The following is a 15,047-nucleotide window of genomic DNA, read 5'->3' on the forward strand; positions in this document are numbered from 1 at the left end:
AGCGGGGCTGTCAGTGCGCGATGGAGTTCCTGGGAACCAGCCAGACCGCCAGCTACTGCGGCCCCCGCAGGGTGTGCAGCCTGGCGACGCTGCCTCCCGCGGCGCAGGCGCAGACCCCGGTGATCCAGGAGTGCTACCAGCCCTACTACCTGCCCGGGTACCGCTACCTCAACTGCTGGAGGCCCAGCCTCTTCTACAAGGTCTCGGACGCGCAGACCTGCCCGGAGGAGTGCCGCGCGCCCCTGCGGCCGCCCACCATCCTGCCGGCGCTGCGCTCCGCGCTCTTCTGTCGCCTCAGCCCGCGCGACTGGGACCAGGCCAACGAGCGGCAGGTGCGCGGGGCCGAGGCCTCGCGGCTGTGGGCCGGCAGGCTGACCGGCGACTCCCTGCGGCTCATGCAGGACAAGGACCAGCTCACGCGCCAGATGCAGGAGGGCACGACCCGCAACCTGGGCCAGAGGCTGTCGGACATTGGCTTCTGGAAGTCCGAGCTGGGCTATGAGCTCGATCGGCTTCGCACCGAGAACCATAGCCTGGAGACCGTCAAGCGGAGACTGGAGTGCGCGGCCGAGGAGGTGAACTGCCCGCTGCAGGTGAGCGCGTGCGCGTGCTGCCGCGGCCAGAGCAGGTGCAGGGCCGGCCGCGCGCTCCGCTGGCCTTCTCCAGAGGGTCGAGGTGAAGTGTACTTTGCAGGTCGGTTTGAGCTGCGTCGTTCTGTACCAGGGGGCTTCAGAAAGTTCGTGGGAAAATGAAATTAAAAGGTGCAAAAACGATTGGAATGCAAAAATATTTTGAGACCCACATAATAGTATTTTTAAAAATCCCCATTTTCTATGAACTTTTTGAAGATCCATTGGATGATGGGTTTTAAGGTAAAAATTTTTAATTTTTAAAAAATATATTTATTTGAGTATTTGAGAGGTAGATTACAGACAGAGAGGCAGAGACAGACAGAGGTCTTCCATCTGCTGGTTCACTCCCCAGATGGCCTCAAAGTCCAGAGCTGAGCCGATCTGAAGCCAAGAGCTTCTTCCAGGTCTTCCACATAGGTGCAGGGACCCAAGCACTTGGGCCATCTTCCACTGCTTTCTCAGGCCATAGCAGAGAGCTGGATGGGAAGTGGAGCAGCCTGGACTCGAACTGGCACTCACATGGGATGCCAGCATTGCAGGCAGAGGCTTAGTCTACCACACCACAGCCCCAGCCCCAGTAAAAACATATTCTTAGTCAATCCAGGGTAAGCTCAGTCAAGAGGTGGGAGATTCTTAGCCTGGGTCGATTTTTTCTTCTTGGGGTTACAGGAGAATTGCAGGGGATTCATCAACACATAGGTACATGTGTTGTGCATGTGTGGTACATGCGTGTGCATGTGTGTGATGGCCCTCTGAATGATATCTTTAAAAATAACTGTTTTTCTCCAGAGCACCCTCATCTCCTAACACGCTCCATCATTCCCTTGCGGGGTCGATTTTCTCTCCCCCTGGAATACATACAGGCTCCAGCAGCGCAGGGGTTTTTGGCTGCTGTGTCTCCGATATTCAGCTCAGTGTAGCTGTGCGTCGATGATGTCTGTGCTGAGGGACTGTTGTCTGGGGCCATGCCCTGGGTTATTCCCAGCCGAGGACCGAGTGTGGCTTGTGGAGCAGGGACCCCGTGAACACTGGTTCAGTGCACACCCATTAGGACGGTGTTAGGCTGCATGGAACGGACGGGGATCCCAGCGGGAGAGAGCAGGATGCTGCAGGCTCGTCCTGGGCAGCCACGCGGCCTCCTGCTGCTCTGCCGTCCATAGCCTGTAGCTTCTGTCCCACCGTGGGCAGGAGGCTTCCTATTTCACATTGCATGCTCCAGTGTGCAAGGAGCGTCCTGAAAGCCTCATCCGGGACAGGACGTGGGGGTGGGACACTGGCTGTCTCTGTCAGAGAATCTCTAGATGTCTAGGTTTCTCTAGATGGCCCATCCTGCGTTCCATGTTGTACCCATTCGCCAGAACTCCCCTGGGATCCCTGGCTGCCGATCTTTCCCTCCACGTCCCGGGGACACCGTGGACTGTTGCGTGGACGCTGGGGGAGGAGTGGGCAGCATCAGCCTCGTGCCCACCCAGGAGCGTGTCCCTGCCCCTGGAGTATGGGTGCACTCAGGATCTTCTGTCTGGAGACTTCCTGCTTCTGCAGAAATCCTGCTTCCAGGTCCTCCCGGGAGCCCTGGCTCCGATTCCCACCACTCTGGGACTCGCAAGCCCACCCAGGATGGGGAGCCGCTGTTTCCTTAAGGCAGCTCAGGGCCGCTTCTCAGACCTGCAGCAGTGTCTGGGCCCTGTTGCCCCTCCTCCCACCCAACCCCCTCTGCCCACTTGCCCGCCTGTCTGGAAGGACCAGCTCCGCCTGCTCGCCTGTGGCCTCTGTGGATCAGCCGCTGAGTGGCGGGGGCACCAGCAGCGTCTCAGTTCTAGCCACACCCTTCCATGTCCTGGCTTCCACACCAGCGCCAGCCCAGGTAGCCGCTCATTGAATGATGGTGACCCACTGTCTCCTGAGTTCCCCCAACCCATTCTCCACCCAGCATCAGAGGGGGAGTGGTAAAAGTTACACTGCATCTCAGTACTACCCCCTGGCTTCTTGGACTCCCAGAAATTAAGATCTTCATTCCTGAGTTTCTCTACCCTTCCCTCTTTAACCCTGCATGCTATTCTATTTTTCCTGCCCGACTTCCTCTGCTCCAGGTCCAGTGGCTTTCTGCCTGCTCCTCCTCCCACCCCAGGGCCTTCGCACCTGCTGTTCCCTCTTCCTGGCACACTATTCCCATTCCTTTCTGCTTCTCACGATGTAGTCTCAGTCTGTCTCCCCCTTGACCTCCCACACCCTCACACCACCCTGGGTGCTTTCATTGCAGCCATTATCACAGTCCCAAAGGATCCAGGCTCTTTGTGTCCTGTCGCCTCTGTTAGAACACAGGCAGTGTGAGAGCAGGGATGCTTCCTAGTTCATTGTACCACCCCAGGCCCTTCGACAGGGCACAGCTCAGAAGGGGCCTCCTGGAAGGACTCAGTGCGTTCCCAGGTGCACCTGCACCCCGTGCCCTGCTTCCTTCCCGGCCCTGCTGGTCTTTGTGATGTCACAGGCTAGCAGCCAATCACCATCTTCCCCGCTGAGCAGCCCCTTCTCTCGCCATCTCTTAGCGTCTTGCTCGGCTCCCCATGACAGCCGTAAGGCCCATGGCTGGGCAGCAAGGTTGCTGGGTCTCACTTGGACCTGATCACGTTGAAAAGTTTTCCCTCTACTTGGAGATCTCCCAAGAGACGTTTTGACACACACACTCGGGAATAGTTAGGGCCAGTGTTAGGACTTCGCATTTGTCATGCTGGCTGGAGCGGCATGCCCAGCGTGTGGGACATCAGGATGCTCCAATATTGTGCCCATCTGCATGCCAGGAGATGGGGTGGAGGAGTGACATGACTTGCCCGAGTGCACACAATAAGTGGCTAAGCCTGGCTTTGAACTTAGGAGGGAGGCTAGAGGAAGGATGGCAGCTGATACCATTTTATCTGAAACTAGGGTGGAGTTTTACTGTATTTTTATTAGATGGGCAGGCTTGGACACAGCTGATGGCGATTACACGAAGGGGTGCTGGCCCCTACCCCTGAACCCAGTGGGTCCCCAGCACGTGGCCTTACCCTGCTTTCTCCCCTTGGGCCCTGCATCTTCTACGGGATTGGCCACGGCATCCCACAGCGCCATCCAGGGGGCCTGGGAGGCGGAAGCTTGCCAGACTCAGTGATGAGGCACCCAGGTTTCTTGGATGAGGGAAAAAATTGAAGCAAAGGCTGACTGGAGCTGCAGAGAGAAGACGCTGTTTCCTTCTGCCCCCTGCAGGTGGCCCTGGAGTGCCTGTACCACCGAGAGAAAAGGATCGGGATTGACCTGGTCCATGACAATGTGGAGAAAAACCTTATTCGGGTAAGGCACCTCCTGGGTCTGCCCAGTCCCCTGAGGGAGGAGGGGGCCAGCTGGCCAGAGGGGGTTTTGTGCTACCTGCCAGGAGCAGAAGCCACATAGGAACACGAGGGCTCAGGAAGCAAGGGTGGGAGCCTAGGCTGCAGTTTAGGAACAGAGAGGAGTGGGGTCATCTGACTCTACCTGTGCCATCTCCAGATGGGTGTAACAGCAGGAACAGTACGGCCAGCAGGAGCAGTGACGAGAGCTGGTGTTTCCCAAGCACCTACTATGTGTCTATTCTGGTCCACTTGATGTGCATTCTTTAACTGAAGGATATAAATCTGCGAGTGGGCACTTGGCGCATAGGGGTGCTACATTGTCTTTTGATCCGGAAGTAATAATAAAGCAATGAAAAGGAAAAAGTCAGGCAAAGAAAGCAAGAGCTCCCACAGCCTGGGTGAACGTGGATTGAGGCAGGAAGCATCCGGGCCTTTGCGCTCTGGGTGGGCGGTGAGAGGCGAGGGCTCAGGGCTCTCACCCGTGAGCTCCTAAGAGGCTCTGCTCTGACGTTTTTTGTTTCAGGAAGTGGATTTGCTAAAATGCTGCCAAGAACAGTTGAGGAAATTGGCTCAGAGAATTGATATCCAGATGCGGTAAGGGCTTCTTTCTCTCCCCTCTCCTTGGGATCTGTTTTGGGAGCCCCAGGTTTCTGCGGGGAGGGGAGAGGGGGCAAGGCAGAGGGGCCCGCTGGTCTCTGGGTGGTTCTTTGGATGAATGGTGTGTTGGTCATGCTTAACAACCAGCTCTTGGCCGGCGCCGCAGCTCACTAGGCTAATCCTCTGCCTGTGGCGCCGGCACACCGGGTTCTAGTCCCGGTTGGGGCGCTGGATTCTGTCCCAGTTGCCCCTCTTCCAGGCCAGCTCTCTGCTGTGGCCCGGGAGTGCAGTGGAGGATGGTCCAAGTGCTTGGGCCCTGCACCCCATGGGAGACCAGGAGAATCACCTGGCTCCTGCCATCGGATCAGCGTGATGCGCTGGCCAGAGCATGCTGGCCACAGTGGCCATTGGAGGGTGAACCAATGGTAAAGGAAGACCTTTCTCTCTGTCTGTCTCTCTCTCTCACTGTCCACTCTCCCTGTCCAGAAAAAAAAAAAAAAAAAAAAAAAAAAACAAACCAGCTCTCCACGAAGAAAAGAATAGAGTCCCAGTTCCCCAGTGCTACCACAGTGACCCATGGGAAACCACCAAGATGGTGATGGTGTTACTCAAAGAGAAGCAATCCACTTGCATGCGCCAGTGCAGTACTGGTTACTCTTGTTTATGAGAGTCTTGGCCAAAGGGCATTGGCCTCCTTGAGGCCCTTCTTCACCTGTGGCCTCCCCAGGTGAGTTTGAACCTTGGGAAATGGCAGCAGGTGGATGCGTTTGGCAACAAGGCCAGGGGTTGGGGCATCTCCACCAGGGAGCTGGCAGACGCCTTGAGCCCGGAGTCTTCAAAAGGAATCAACTTCTTGTTCTTGGAAGATTGTGTAAGCGGCATGGTGATGGGCCTGGAGGCCCCTCTCTTAATTAAAGGGAGGCTTGAGTTTTACGGGGCTTGGGCCCACAGCTAAGCTCCTGGCCCTTGGCTCTCTAGAGGCAGGCTCCCCGCTTAGCGCTGGCGCTGACTTCCAGGGCACGCCGCTCTGCTGGTTTCCCTTCTTTGGTGACTCCTGACACAGAGGCGTGGACGACAGGGCGCAGGCTGGTGGTGCCGGCCTGCCTTCTGGATGGGAGACAGAGGTGATGGCTTGAGGACTTGGGTCCCTGCCACCCACGTGGGAGACCTGGGCTGAGTTCTGGGCTCCTGGCTTTGGATGGAGGATCTCTCTGGGTCTCTGTCTCTCTCTGCCTTGCAAACAAAATGAAAAAAAAAATGACATGCTGCTTGAGGGTCAGAGGACTCGGGACGGGTAGACAGCTTGGGGACCTCTTGAAATTACATCTGCTCTGACACTGTGCATTCTTAGCCCGACATCTCCCCCCAGCCCCGCCAGCCACCACTCTACTCTGTACTTCTATGAGCCCAGCTTTGTCAAAGTGCACATAGGAGACCATGCGGCACTTGCCTTTCTGTGCCTGGCTGCTTTCACTCAGGTTCATCCACTCGGTCGCAAGTGATCGGATGTCCTTGGGCTTTTAAAAGGCTGAGTGGTGCTCCTTGTCTTTTCCCCATGCATCCACGGATGGACACTCTGGTTAATTCCGTACCTTGGCTGTTGTGAATAGTGCCACAGTGAACACACGAGTGCAGGTGCCTCTTAAACGTGTTAATTAATTTCCTTTTTTAAAAAAGATTTGTTTACTTATTTATTTGAAAGTCAGAGTTACAGAGAGAGATAGAGGTCCTCCATCTGCTGGTTCACTCCCCAGATGGCTGTGATGGCCGGAGCTGAGCTGATCTGAAGCCAGGAGCCAGGAGCCTCTTCCAGGTCTCCCACGTGGGTGCAGGGGCCCAAGCACTTGGGCCATCTTCCACTGCTTTCCCAGGCCATAGCAGAGAGCTGGATAAGAAATGGGGCAGCCGGGACTCAAATTGGCACCCATAAGGGATGCAGGCCACAGTTTCACCCGTTATGCCACAGCGCCGGCTGATTAATTTCCCACAGATCTGTACCCAGACATGATGTTGCTGGATCATGTGGTAATTCTACTTCTACATTTTTTGAAGCACTTCCACACTGTTTTCCGTAATGACTGTACCAATTTACATTCTCAACAGTGGTGCGCAGGGCCTCCCTCTTCCCCGCATGCTCAATCATGCACGCACCTTCCAGCTGTTTGGTACAGTAGCCATTCCAGTAGATAGCACGTGGTTCTCATTGCAGCTTCAACTGACATTTCTCCAGTGATCAGTGGATCATGTTTTCATGAACCTGCTGTCCATTTGAAGGTCTACTTTGAGAAGTGCATGGATCCTTGGCCAATTTTTTAAATGCTTTTTTTTTGTTTGTATTTAATTTACTTGAGACAGAAAGAGAAGCTGAGAGAGCTCCCATCTGCTGGTTCATTCCCTCAATGTCCTCAATGCCCCTCTGGCTGGTACCTAAGTCAGGAGCCTGGAAGTCAGTCCAGGTCTGCCATGTGGGGGCAGGAACCCGGTGCCTTGAGCCGTGACTGCTGCCTCCCAGGGTCTGCATTAGCAGGAAGCTCGAGTCAGTGGTGCAGCCGGGTGTAGAATCCCGACACTGCAACAGGGATACAGGCATCCGAATCACTGGGCCAAATGCCTGTTTAAAAATGTGGTTATTTGTTTTCTTCCTACTGGGTTCAAATTCCTTGTATATTTTGGATATTGACCCCTTATACATACAATTTTTGCAAATACTTTCTCCTATTCCATAGGTTTTTCTCTTTGTTGATTGTTCCCTTGGCTGGGCAGAACCTTTTCCGTTTGAGATCATCTCATTTGTCCATTTTTGCTTTTGTTACCTGTGATATTGGGCTCGTGTCCAAAACCCATTGCCCAGACCACTGTCACAGCACTTTCTCCTGTGCTTTCTGCTGGTGGTGTTACAGTTTCTGCCTTATGCAGAAGTCTGAAGTCCACTGTGGCTTGATTGTTGTTTATGGTGTGAATAAGGGGCTGGCTTCATTTTCTGCACGAGGAATCCCAGTTGTCCCAACACCGTTTATTGAAGAGTCTGTCCTGCCCGTGTTGTGTGTTCTTGGAACCTCTGTTGAAAATCACTTGAACATAAATGCATGGATTTACTGCTGGGTTCTCTATGCTGTTTCTTTCTCCTTTTTTTTTTTTTTTGTGGTTTCCTGTTTATGACAAGAGAAGCAAGTTTTCCACTCGTGCCTGACACAAGGATGTGCACAACATGACAGGAGGGTGCGAGGAGAGCTGGAGTGTGGGGCGTGGGGCAGTTTGAGCTGGCAGAGTGCACAAAGCCTAGACTTGAAGCTGGGGGGCCTGGACCCTGGAGGGGCAATGCTGATGTAGGGAGCTGCTTGTGCGAGGTAGCAAGAGGGGGGGATCTGGGAGAACTAGAGACTCGAGCAGCCCTGAGGCTGAGACAGACGCAGAATGAGTGTTGCCATTGAGAAAGACACTGGGGCAGTGGTGTAGACACTGGGTAGGATCCTGGAGTCCAGCTTCCTGCTTGTGCACACCCCGAGACCAGCAGTGATGGCTCACACAAGTGGGCTCCTGCAAGCCAAGTGGGAGATCTGCATTGTGTTCCAGGTGCCTGGCTTTGGCCCCAGCTGGGGGCTATTGTGGGCATTTGGGGAGTGAACCAGCAGATAGGGGTGTGCTCACTGGCTTGCCCCTCCCCCGCCTCTTAAGTATATTTCTAAACAAATTTAAAATTACAAAGAGAGACAGAAAGACACAGGGAGATAAGCAGAGAAAGAAGGGGAGCAGAGAGACAGATATGATAGAGAGAAATCAAGAGGTGAGACAGACACACAGAGAGATGGACATGGACAGAGAGGGAGAGGCTATGACAGAGAGGGACGCTGATGGACTCAGTGGAGGCGGCAGGAGGGAGGGCAGGGAGAGAGGTGGGCACCACCGCCCTGGGAGGGGCCTGGAGGCAGAGGCCGGCTGTCCTTGGGCGGCCCCTGTTGGCAAGAGCACGTCACGTCTGGCATCCCGTGTGCTGCTGCTGCAGGGACTGGGGTTCTGCTCATGAAGCTCGGGCCCCGAGTGCATCAGCCGAGCTCTCTGCCGGGCCGCCGGGGTAGCCGGCCTGGCACTCGCAGGGTTTCCTGGGCCAGGCCTGAGGCCCGCGTGGGGGCAGGAATGGGCTCTTCCTGGGGCGCTGACAGCAGGGTGAGCCTCAGCAGCAGCCGGGCCCTTGGTCATGAGCCAAGAAGAGGAGTCGGGGACGTCTGTTGACGAGAGCCAGGCTGCCAGGCCAGCTGCACTCTCCAGCCCGGGGCCTTGCTAGTGCTCTGACAGCTCTGCTCTCCACGCATGTTCTAGGCAGGCGGGGCCCCGTTTGCCACGGCGCTAACAGTGCAGAAGGCCCCGAAGGCCCCGGGCTGGTGTCCCCTGCCCTGACGTGACCTCCTGTGCACAGGGGTGGCTGTGCACTCACCGGCATGGTTGAATTTTCTTGCTTGTGGACTCCTTGAAGGTCCAGTAGCAGTCAGCATCCATAGCAGGAAGAGAGACAGAGGAACCGTAAAGTGGGAAAGAGACGAGGATTAGAGAGGCAGACAGCGGAGGGGGAGCTGGCTGGTGAGGCGCTCGCTCGCTCGGGAAGAGGAGCAACCGGGACTAGAACAGACTAGAGAGAACAGCACGAGGCGCCATTTAGCTGAGGTCTGGACATGGCCCCACCCAGTGCAAGTTCTCCCTCGCTCTCTTCTGATTCCTCCAAATACTTGAAGATGAAAGTCCTGATGGCTGCTTCCACGTCTGCAGCACCGACTGCTCTCACACGCTTTTCAGTCGTCATGGGAACAGAAGGAGGTGCAGGCACTGAGCTGGAGGCCCCGGATGTCAGCTAGGGTTGGGTAGTTAGCGTCTACGTAGCATGTACGTCTGAAGTGATGACCCGTTAGCAGAAGGGCTTGTAGGTTTTCCTCGAAAGGCACAGGCCTGTGCGTTTTCCTTTTAAAATACATTTATGAACATTTGAAAAGTGATTTTTAAAAAGAAAAAGAAATAAATAGGAGTACAGCTCCTTGGTATTTGGCAAGAATCATGAAAGTGGTTCTGAAGAGCCTTCCCAGGTGCTTCAGCAGGAGCTGGGGCAGAGGTGGAGCAGCTGCGGGGCCGGCGCTGCGGCTCACGTGGTTCATCCTCCGCCTGCGGCACTGGCAGCCCATATGGGCGCCAGTTCTAGTCCCGGTTGCTCCTCTTCCGGTCCAGCTCTCTGCTGTGGCCCAGGAGTGCAGTGGAGGATGGCCCAAGTGCTTGGGCCCTGCACCCCATGGGAGACCAGGAAGAGGCACCTGGCTCCTGGCTTTGGATTGGTACAGCGCCATCCGTGGCGGCCATTTGGGGAGTGAACCAACGGAAGGAAGACCTTTCTCTCTCTCTCTCTCTCTCTCTCTCATTGTCTATAACTCTACCTGTCCAAAAAAAAAAAAAAATTAGTGGAGCAGCTGAGACTTGAACCAGCACCCATATTAGAAGCTGGTGCTGCAGGCGGCAGCTTTACCTGCTACACCACAGCGCTGGCCCCCCAAGTCCAAGCTTCTTAGCCTAGATGCGAGCCCTCCAGGCTCGAGCCCCGAGCCCTGAGACCTGCCCCGTTGTCCTCCCCTCTAGCAGGTTCCTGTCTTTACCGACTGACTGCACCTGTCTCTGCCCGCCTGCCTGGCCTCATGAGCAGGCTCCTGTTAGCGTCTCTGCTTTCGCACTTGTGACCTTTCAGCTTGGAATCCTGACCTCCCTGCACAACTTTGTGTACGATGTCAGCTCCTCTCTGGTAGGAGAACCTGACTCGGACACCTCCCCAGGAAGCCCTCCCTGACTGTTATCCCATCCCCAGTTAAGGGTTTCCTCCTTGTGTTGCGTCGTAGCCTTCTCAGGCCTACACTGTTGCCCTCGTGTTCGGCACTGGATCTATTTTTATTGCATTTGTCTCATTGATGTCTTATCCCTCTGTGTCCAGCACAGGGGGAGGTGGGATGATTGGTGAAGTGATTTGACTCCATAGAGGCTTTTCCAAATCAGGTCAGCAAACCACAGCTTGAGGGGCAACTCTGGCCCAGCGTTTGTTCTTTTTTTTTTGACAGGCAGAGTGGACAGTGAGAGAGAGAGACAGACAGAGAGAAAGGTCTTCCTTTTTGCCATTGGTTCACCCTCCAATGGCCGCCGCGGCCGGCACGCTGCGGCCGGTGCACCACGCTGATCTGAAGCCAGGAGCCAGGTGCTTCTTCTGGTCTCCCATGGGGTGCAGGGCCCAAGCACTTGGGCCATCCTCCACTGCACTCCCTGGCCACAGCAGAGAGCTGGCCTGGAAGAGGGGCAACTGGGACAGAATCTGGCACCCCAACCAGGACTAGAACCCGGGGTGCTGGCGCCACAAGGCGGAGGATTAGCCTAGTGAGCCGCGGCGCTGGCCCCTTAGAGCCAATATTTGCCCATCTCTGTTCTAATGTAGGACGACGTCAGGTCTGTTTGGGCTGGTGGGAGGTGGGAGACTGGGGGGGGGGCTCTGGGTGTGTGGTGGGGACATGGAGGTGGGAAGGGGGCTTGCAAGGTTTGTGTGGACGGAGCACCCTCCTGGGAGCCCGGGCTCTGCCCCCACCTGTGTGGCCTCCGTGGGGCCTCTGGGGCCGTGCGCAGCCACTAGACAAGCTTCCTCCCTGCAGGGACAACCGAGATTCTCAGCATGCCCTGGAGAGAGACATCGAGGACAAGCACTCGGCCCAGTTTATCGACGAGAGGTGCTTCAACCTGAGGAACACGTCGGACTGCCTCAGCTTCTTCCACGGCATGGAGAAAGTCGATGGCACGTGAGTGTCGGGCTCCGTCCCCAGCCCTGGCCACGGCCACTGGGAACAAGGGCTTCCGCTCCGGCCAAAGGCTGTTGCAGGGGTCAGGTCCGAGGTGTGTGTGGCTGAGTTGGGGGAGCCTCTGTTGCAAGCAGTAGCATCCAAGTCTGGCTCACTGAAGACAAAACAGAATTTCCTGGAGGGCTGTCGGGGAGCCACAGGCACACGGGGGATGGCAGAGGGGCAGGTTCCGCCAGGCTCAGCGAGCCAGGGCATGGGAGCTAGTCAGCCACGCGATCCGAGCGCCACTGTCTTCCATCTTTGCTCCATCTGGCTCAGGGTTGGTTCCAGAAGGAAACTTTGAGGGGCTTTGTGAGGGTCACAGGGCCACTGCCACTCAGCAGTTGCATCAGATCAATCCTGAAACAACATGGCTGTCCCCCAGACGGGGAGGGACTCGGGCCCGGCCAGGAGAGCCGTGGGTGCCCCCAGCACCGGCGATGTCTTCAGAAAGTGGGCGCTGGAGTGAGGCTGCCTGGCTGCAGATCCCTGCCCCTGTGGTAATACTTGGGCAAGTTACTTCATCTCTCGGGGCCTCCTTCCTGCAGCTGAACCCCAGGAAGAAACGTAGTACCCTGCCTCCTCGGGTTGCCGTGAGCCTAAAACAGTGGGTGTGTGACATGCGTGTGCAGAGCCTGGTGCAGAATGGGAACAGAGAGTCTTTATCCAGTGCATGCCTGCGTCATGGTAGCCACAAGGCGGGGGCCTTCTGCATGCGTGTCACTCTTGTGGGCGTGCCCCGGCCTTAATGGGGGTTCATGCAGAACTAAAACAGGGCAGTGAGGGCTGGAGAGAGGGCTGCTCCGGGGGTGACTGTCGTGACCCCCTCCCCCTTTATATTTAACATGATTTATTATAAAGAATATTCCTATCCATTGGCTCACTCCCCAAATGCCCACAGTGGTCAGGGCTGGCCCAAGGCCAAAGCCGGGAGCCAGGCGCTCAGTCTAGGTCTCCCATGTGAAAGGCAGAAAGCCGGTTACTGGAGCCATCCCTGAAATAGCGGGAGATTGGGGTGAAGAGCCTGAGCCTGGAACGAAGCCCTGGTACTCGCGTGTGGGATTCAGGCTTCTTCTTCTTCTTCTTTTTTTTTTTTTTTTTTTTTTTTTTGTTAGACAATGAGAGAGAGAGAGACAGAGAGAAAGGTCTTCCTTCCGTTGGTTCACCCCCCAAATGGCTGCCACGGCAGGCACGCTGCGCTGATCCAAGCCAGAAGCCAGGTGCCTCCCCCTGGTCTCCCATGTGGGTGCAGGGCCCAAGCACTTGGACCATCCTCCACTGCCCTCCCGGGCCACAGCAGAGAGCTGGCCTGGAAGAGGGGCAACCGGGACAGAATCTGGTGCCCCGACCGGGACTAGAACCTGGGGTGCCAGCGCTGCAGGCAGAGGATTAGCCTAGTGAGCCGCGGTGCTGGCCAACTCAGGCTTCTTAACCACAGAGCCAAATGTTTGTCTGTGATCTCTTTATACGTCTCTGGCACATACAAAGTTCTTCTAAAAGTTTTGGGAAAATAGAATTAAAAGATAAGCTTATTTTGAAGCAATTTTTAAAAATTGCATGCATTATAAGGAGGTCTTTGAAAATTTTGTGGAAAATGCATTTTATGAAAAAAATCATGGATTTTTGAAATTTTCTGCACCTAAATAAAGCTCCTTTGAAACACTGTCTTCCCCAAATACTTGGCAGTGCCGTTGGCCTGCACGGCTGTGCGATCAGTACTTGCTGAGCTTAAGAAAGAATGTGCTGGACGAAGGGAGGAGGTTCCTGGCCTGTCTGCTTGGTCCAAGCCTGGATCACTTCCTGGATCTTAACAAAGATGAAAATGCTGAGATGGCCCTCTGGGCTCGGCGGCAATGATTACTCCCGGCACCCTCCTCCTCTTCCTGACAGGGCGGACGCCCCTGGGTGCTGGCTGGGTGAGCCACACTTAGCCCCGGCAGCCCACGTGCACGGGGCCTTGGGAGGGCCGCTGTCCCAGAACCTGGCACCTGGCTCTGAGCTCCATGCCAGGCGGGGCCTGCTATTTAAAGCCCCTCCTCCAGCGACTCCCGCTGCAGGGCCAGGGCTGGATAGCGCTGACTGACAGCTCCGTGGCTGTGCTAGCTCAGGGCTTTGTGGAAGCAGGGCCAGGTCTGGAGAGGTTACGGGGGACATTTAGTGACTGTGTCCAGGGCCAGAGCATGTATTTATCGCTTGATTTTGACTCTTGCAAAAGCCGTGCAAAAACTATCTCATCACGGACGAGTTTTATAGTTTCTCTTCCCCACGCAACCTAAGGGTGCTTCTAAATGGCTGACAGTTCCTTTCTTCTTGCTGCCTGAGCGTCAAAGTCGGCTTTGTTTAAAACTGCAGGCTCTGGGGCCAGCGCTGTGGCGTAGCGGGGGGGGCTGCCACCTGCCGTGCCAGCTTCCCATATGGGAGCCACTTTGAGTCCTGGCTGTTCCACTTCCGATCCGGCTCTCTTCTGTGGCCTGGGAGGGCAGTAGAAGATGGCCAAATCCTTGGGCCCCTGCACCCACATGGGAGGCCCGGAGAAGGCTCCTGGCTCCTGGCTTCAGATCGGCACAGCTCAGGCCGTTGTAGCCAACTGGGGAGTGGACCAGTGGATAGAGGGCCTCTCTCTTTCTCTGCTTCTCCTTCTCTCTCTGTGTAGCTCTGACTTTCAGGCTGGAAAAGACCTTGCAAAGTTTTCTAGTGGACTGAAGCCAGCTCACAGGACGTGTCCCCCTCTCACAGGCTTCCCAGAGGAGCAAACCCCCGGCACCCATTGGTTGGCTCCTGCAAGGATTTATGTGGTTATGTGGGCTGCCGCAAAGAACTTTGTGTTGTCTAAACCAAGGGAGTCCCTGACATGTCGCATGTGGGGGTTCACCCTCCTCCCAGGCCTGGGATCCTCCAGGGGTCCTCTCCCAGGGCTCTTGTGACCCCTGCTTGTGCCCTCACTGCTGGGCTGGTGACAGTTCACACATCTGCTAATCCAGGAGCCCTCCCCACTTCGGAGTACATCGCCCTCTCAACTGTGGGGCTTACGTTCCTGAAGCCACAGATGGTGTTGGGACCCCTGTGTATCTGTGTTTTCATATATATATATATGAACATTTATGATGAAATTTAGCTTATAAATTAGACACAGTAAGAGATTAATAATTTGTAGACTTTGTAGACTATAACAATATACTGTAATAAAAGTCACTTTCAAACTTATGATTTACTTATTTCTGGGAGTTTCCATTTAATATTGTTTGGACCGCAGTTGACTGTGGGTAACAAGCAGCAGCGGAACCGAGGGTGAGGGGCTCTGTATCTGTGCATCTGCTTCGGCTGCACTCCCTGGCACACAATGGCCCGGCTCTGCTCGTCTCTCCCATCAGCCAGCTTCCAAATCCCTCCATGGCCCAGGAGTGAATACCTCCTTGGTGGGTCGTTGAGCTCCCGGCGCTGGAAATGAATCCCCACGTGGACAGGGCTGTCTCCACTCTTGTTTGTGGCTCTATCCCAAGTGCTTCAGACGAGGTTGGCAGGCGGCAGGTGCCCAAAGACCGTTCCTGGAATGGATCAGTCAGCCAAAGGAGCGTGGCCGCGGCTCAGCACCCAGAGGGGAGGCCTGGGCC

General features: G+C 55.6%; 1 protein-coding gene across 1 annotated transcript in view; it reads left to right on the forward strand.

Annotated features, from left to right (window-relative positions):
• Positions 1 to 15,047, forward strand: part of TEKT5 (tektin 5) — a 39,062-nt gene continuing 24,015 nt past the window's right edge. Inside the window, exons 1-4 of the mRNA XM_002711748.6 lie at positions 1 to 593; positions 3,873 to 3,956; positions 4,518 to 4,588; positions 11,254 to 11,397. Coding sequence (XP_002711794.2) covers positions 21 to 593; positions 3,873 to 3,956; positions 4,518 to 4,588; positions 11,254 to 11,397 — 872 coding nt within the window. The 5' untranslated portion in view covers positions 1 to 20. The remainder of the gene's footprint in view (positions 594 to 3,872; positions 3,957 to 4,517; positions 4,589 to 11,253; positions 11,398 to 15,047) is intronic.

The sequence above is a fragment of the Oryctolagus cuniculus genome, chromosome 19 (genome assembly GCF_051225735.1).
Source record: "Oryctolagus cuniculus isolate XC-2025 breed Fujian yellow rabbit chromosome 19, ASM5122573v1, whole genome shotgun sequence".
In the NCBI taxonomy this organism is placed as follows: domain Eukaryota; kingdom Metazoa; phylum Chordata; class Mammalia; order Lagomorpha; family Leporidae; genus Oryctolagus; species Oryctolagus cuniculus.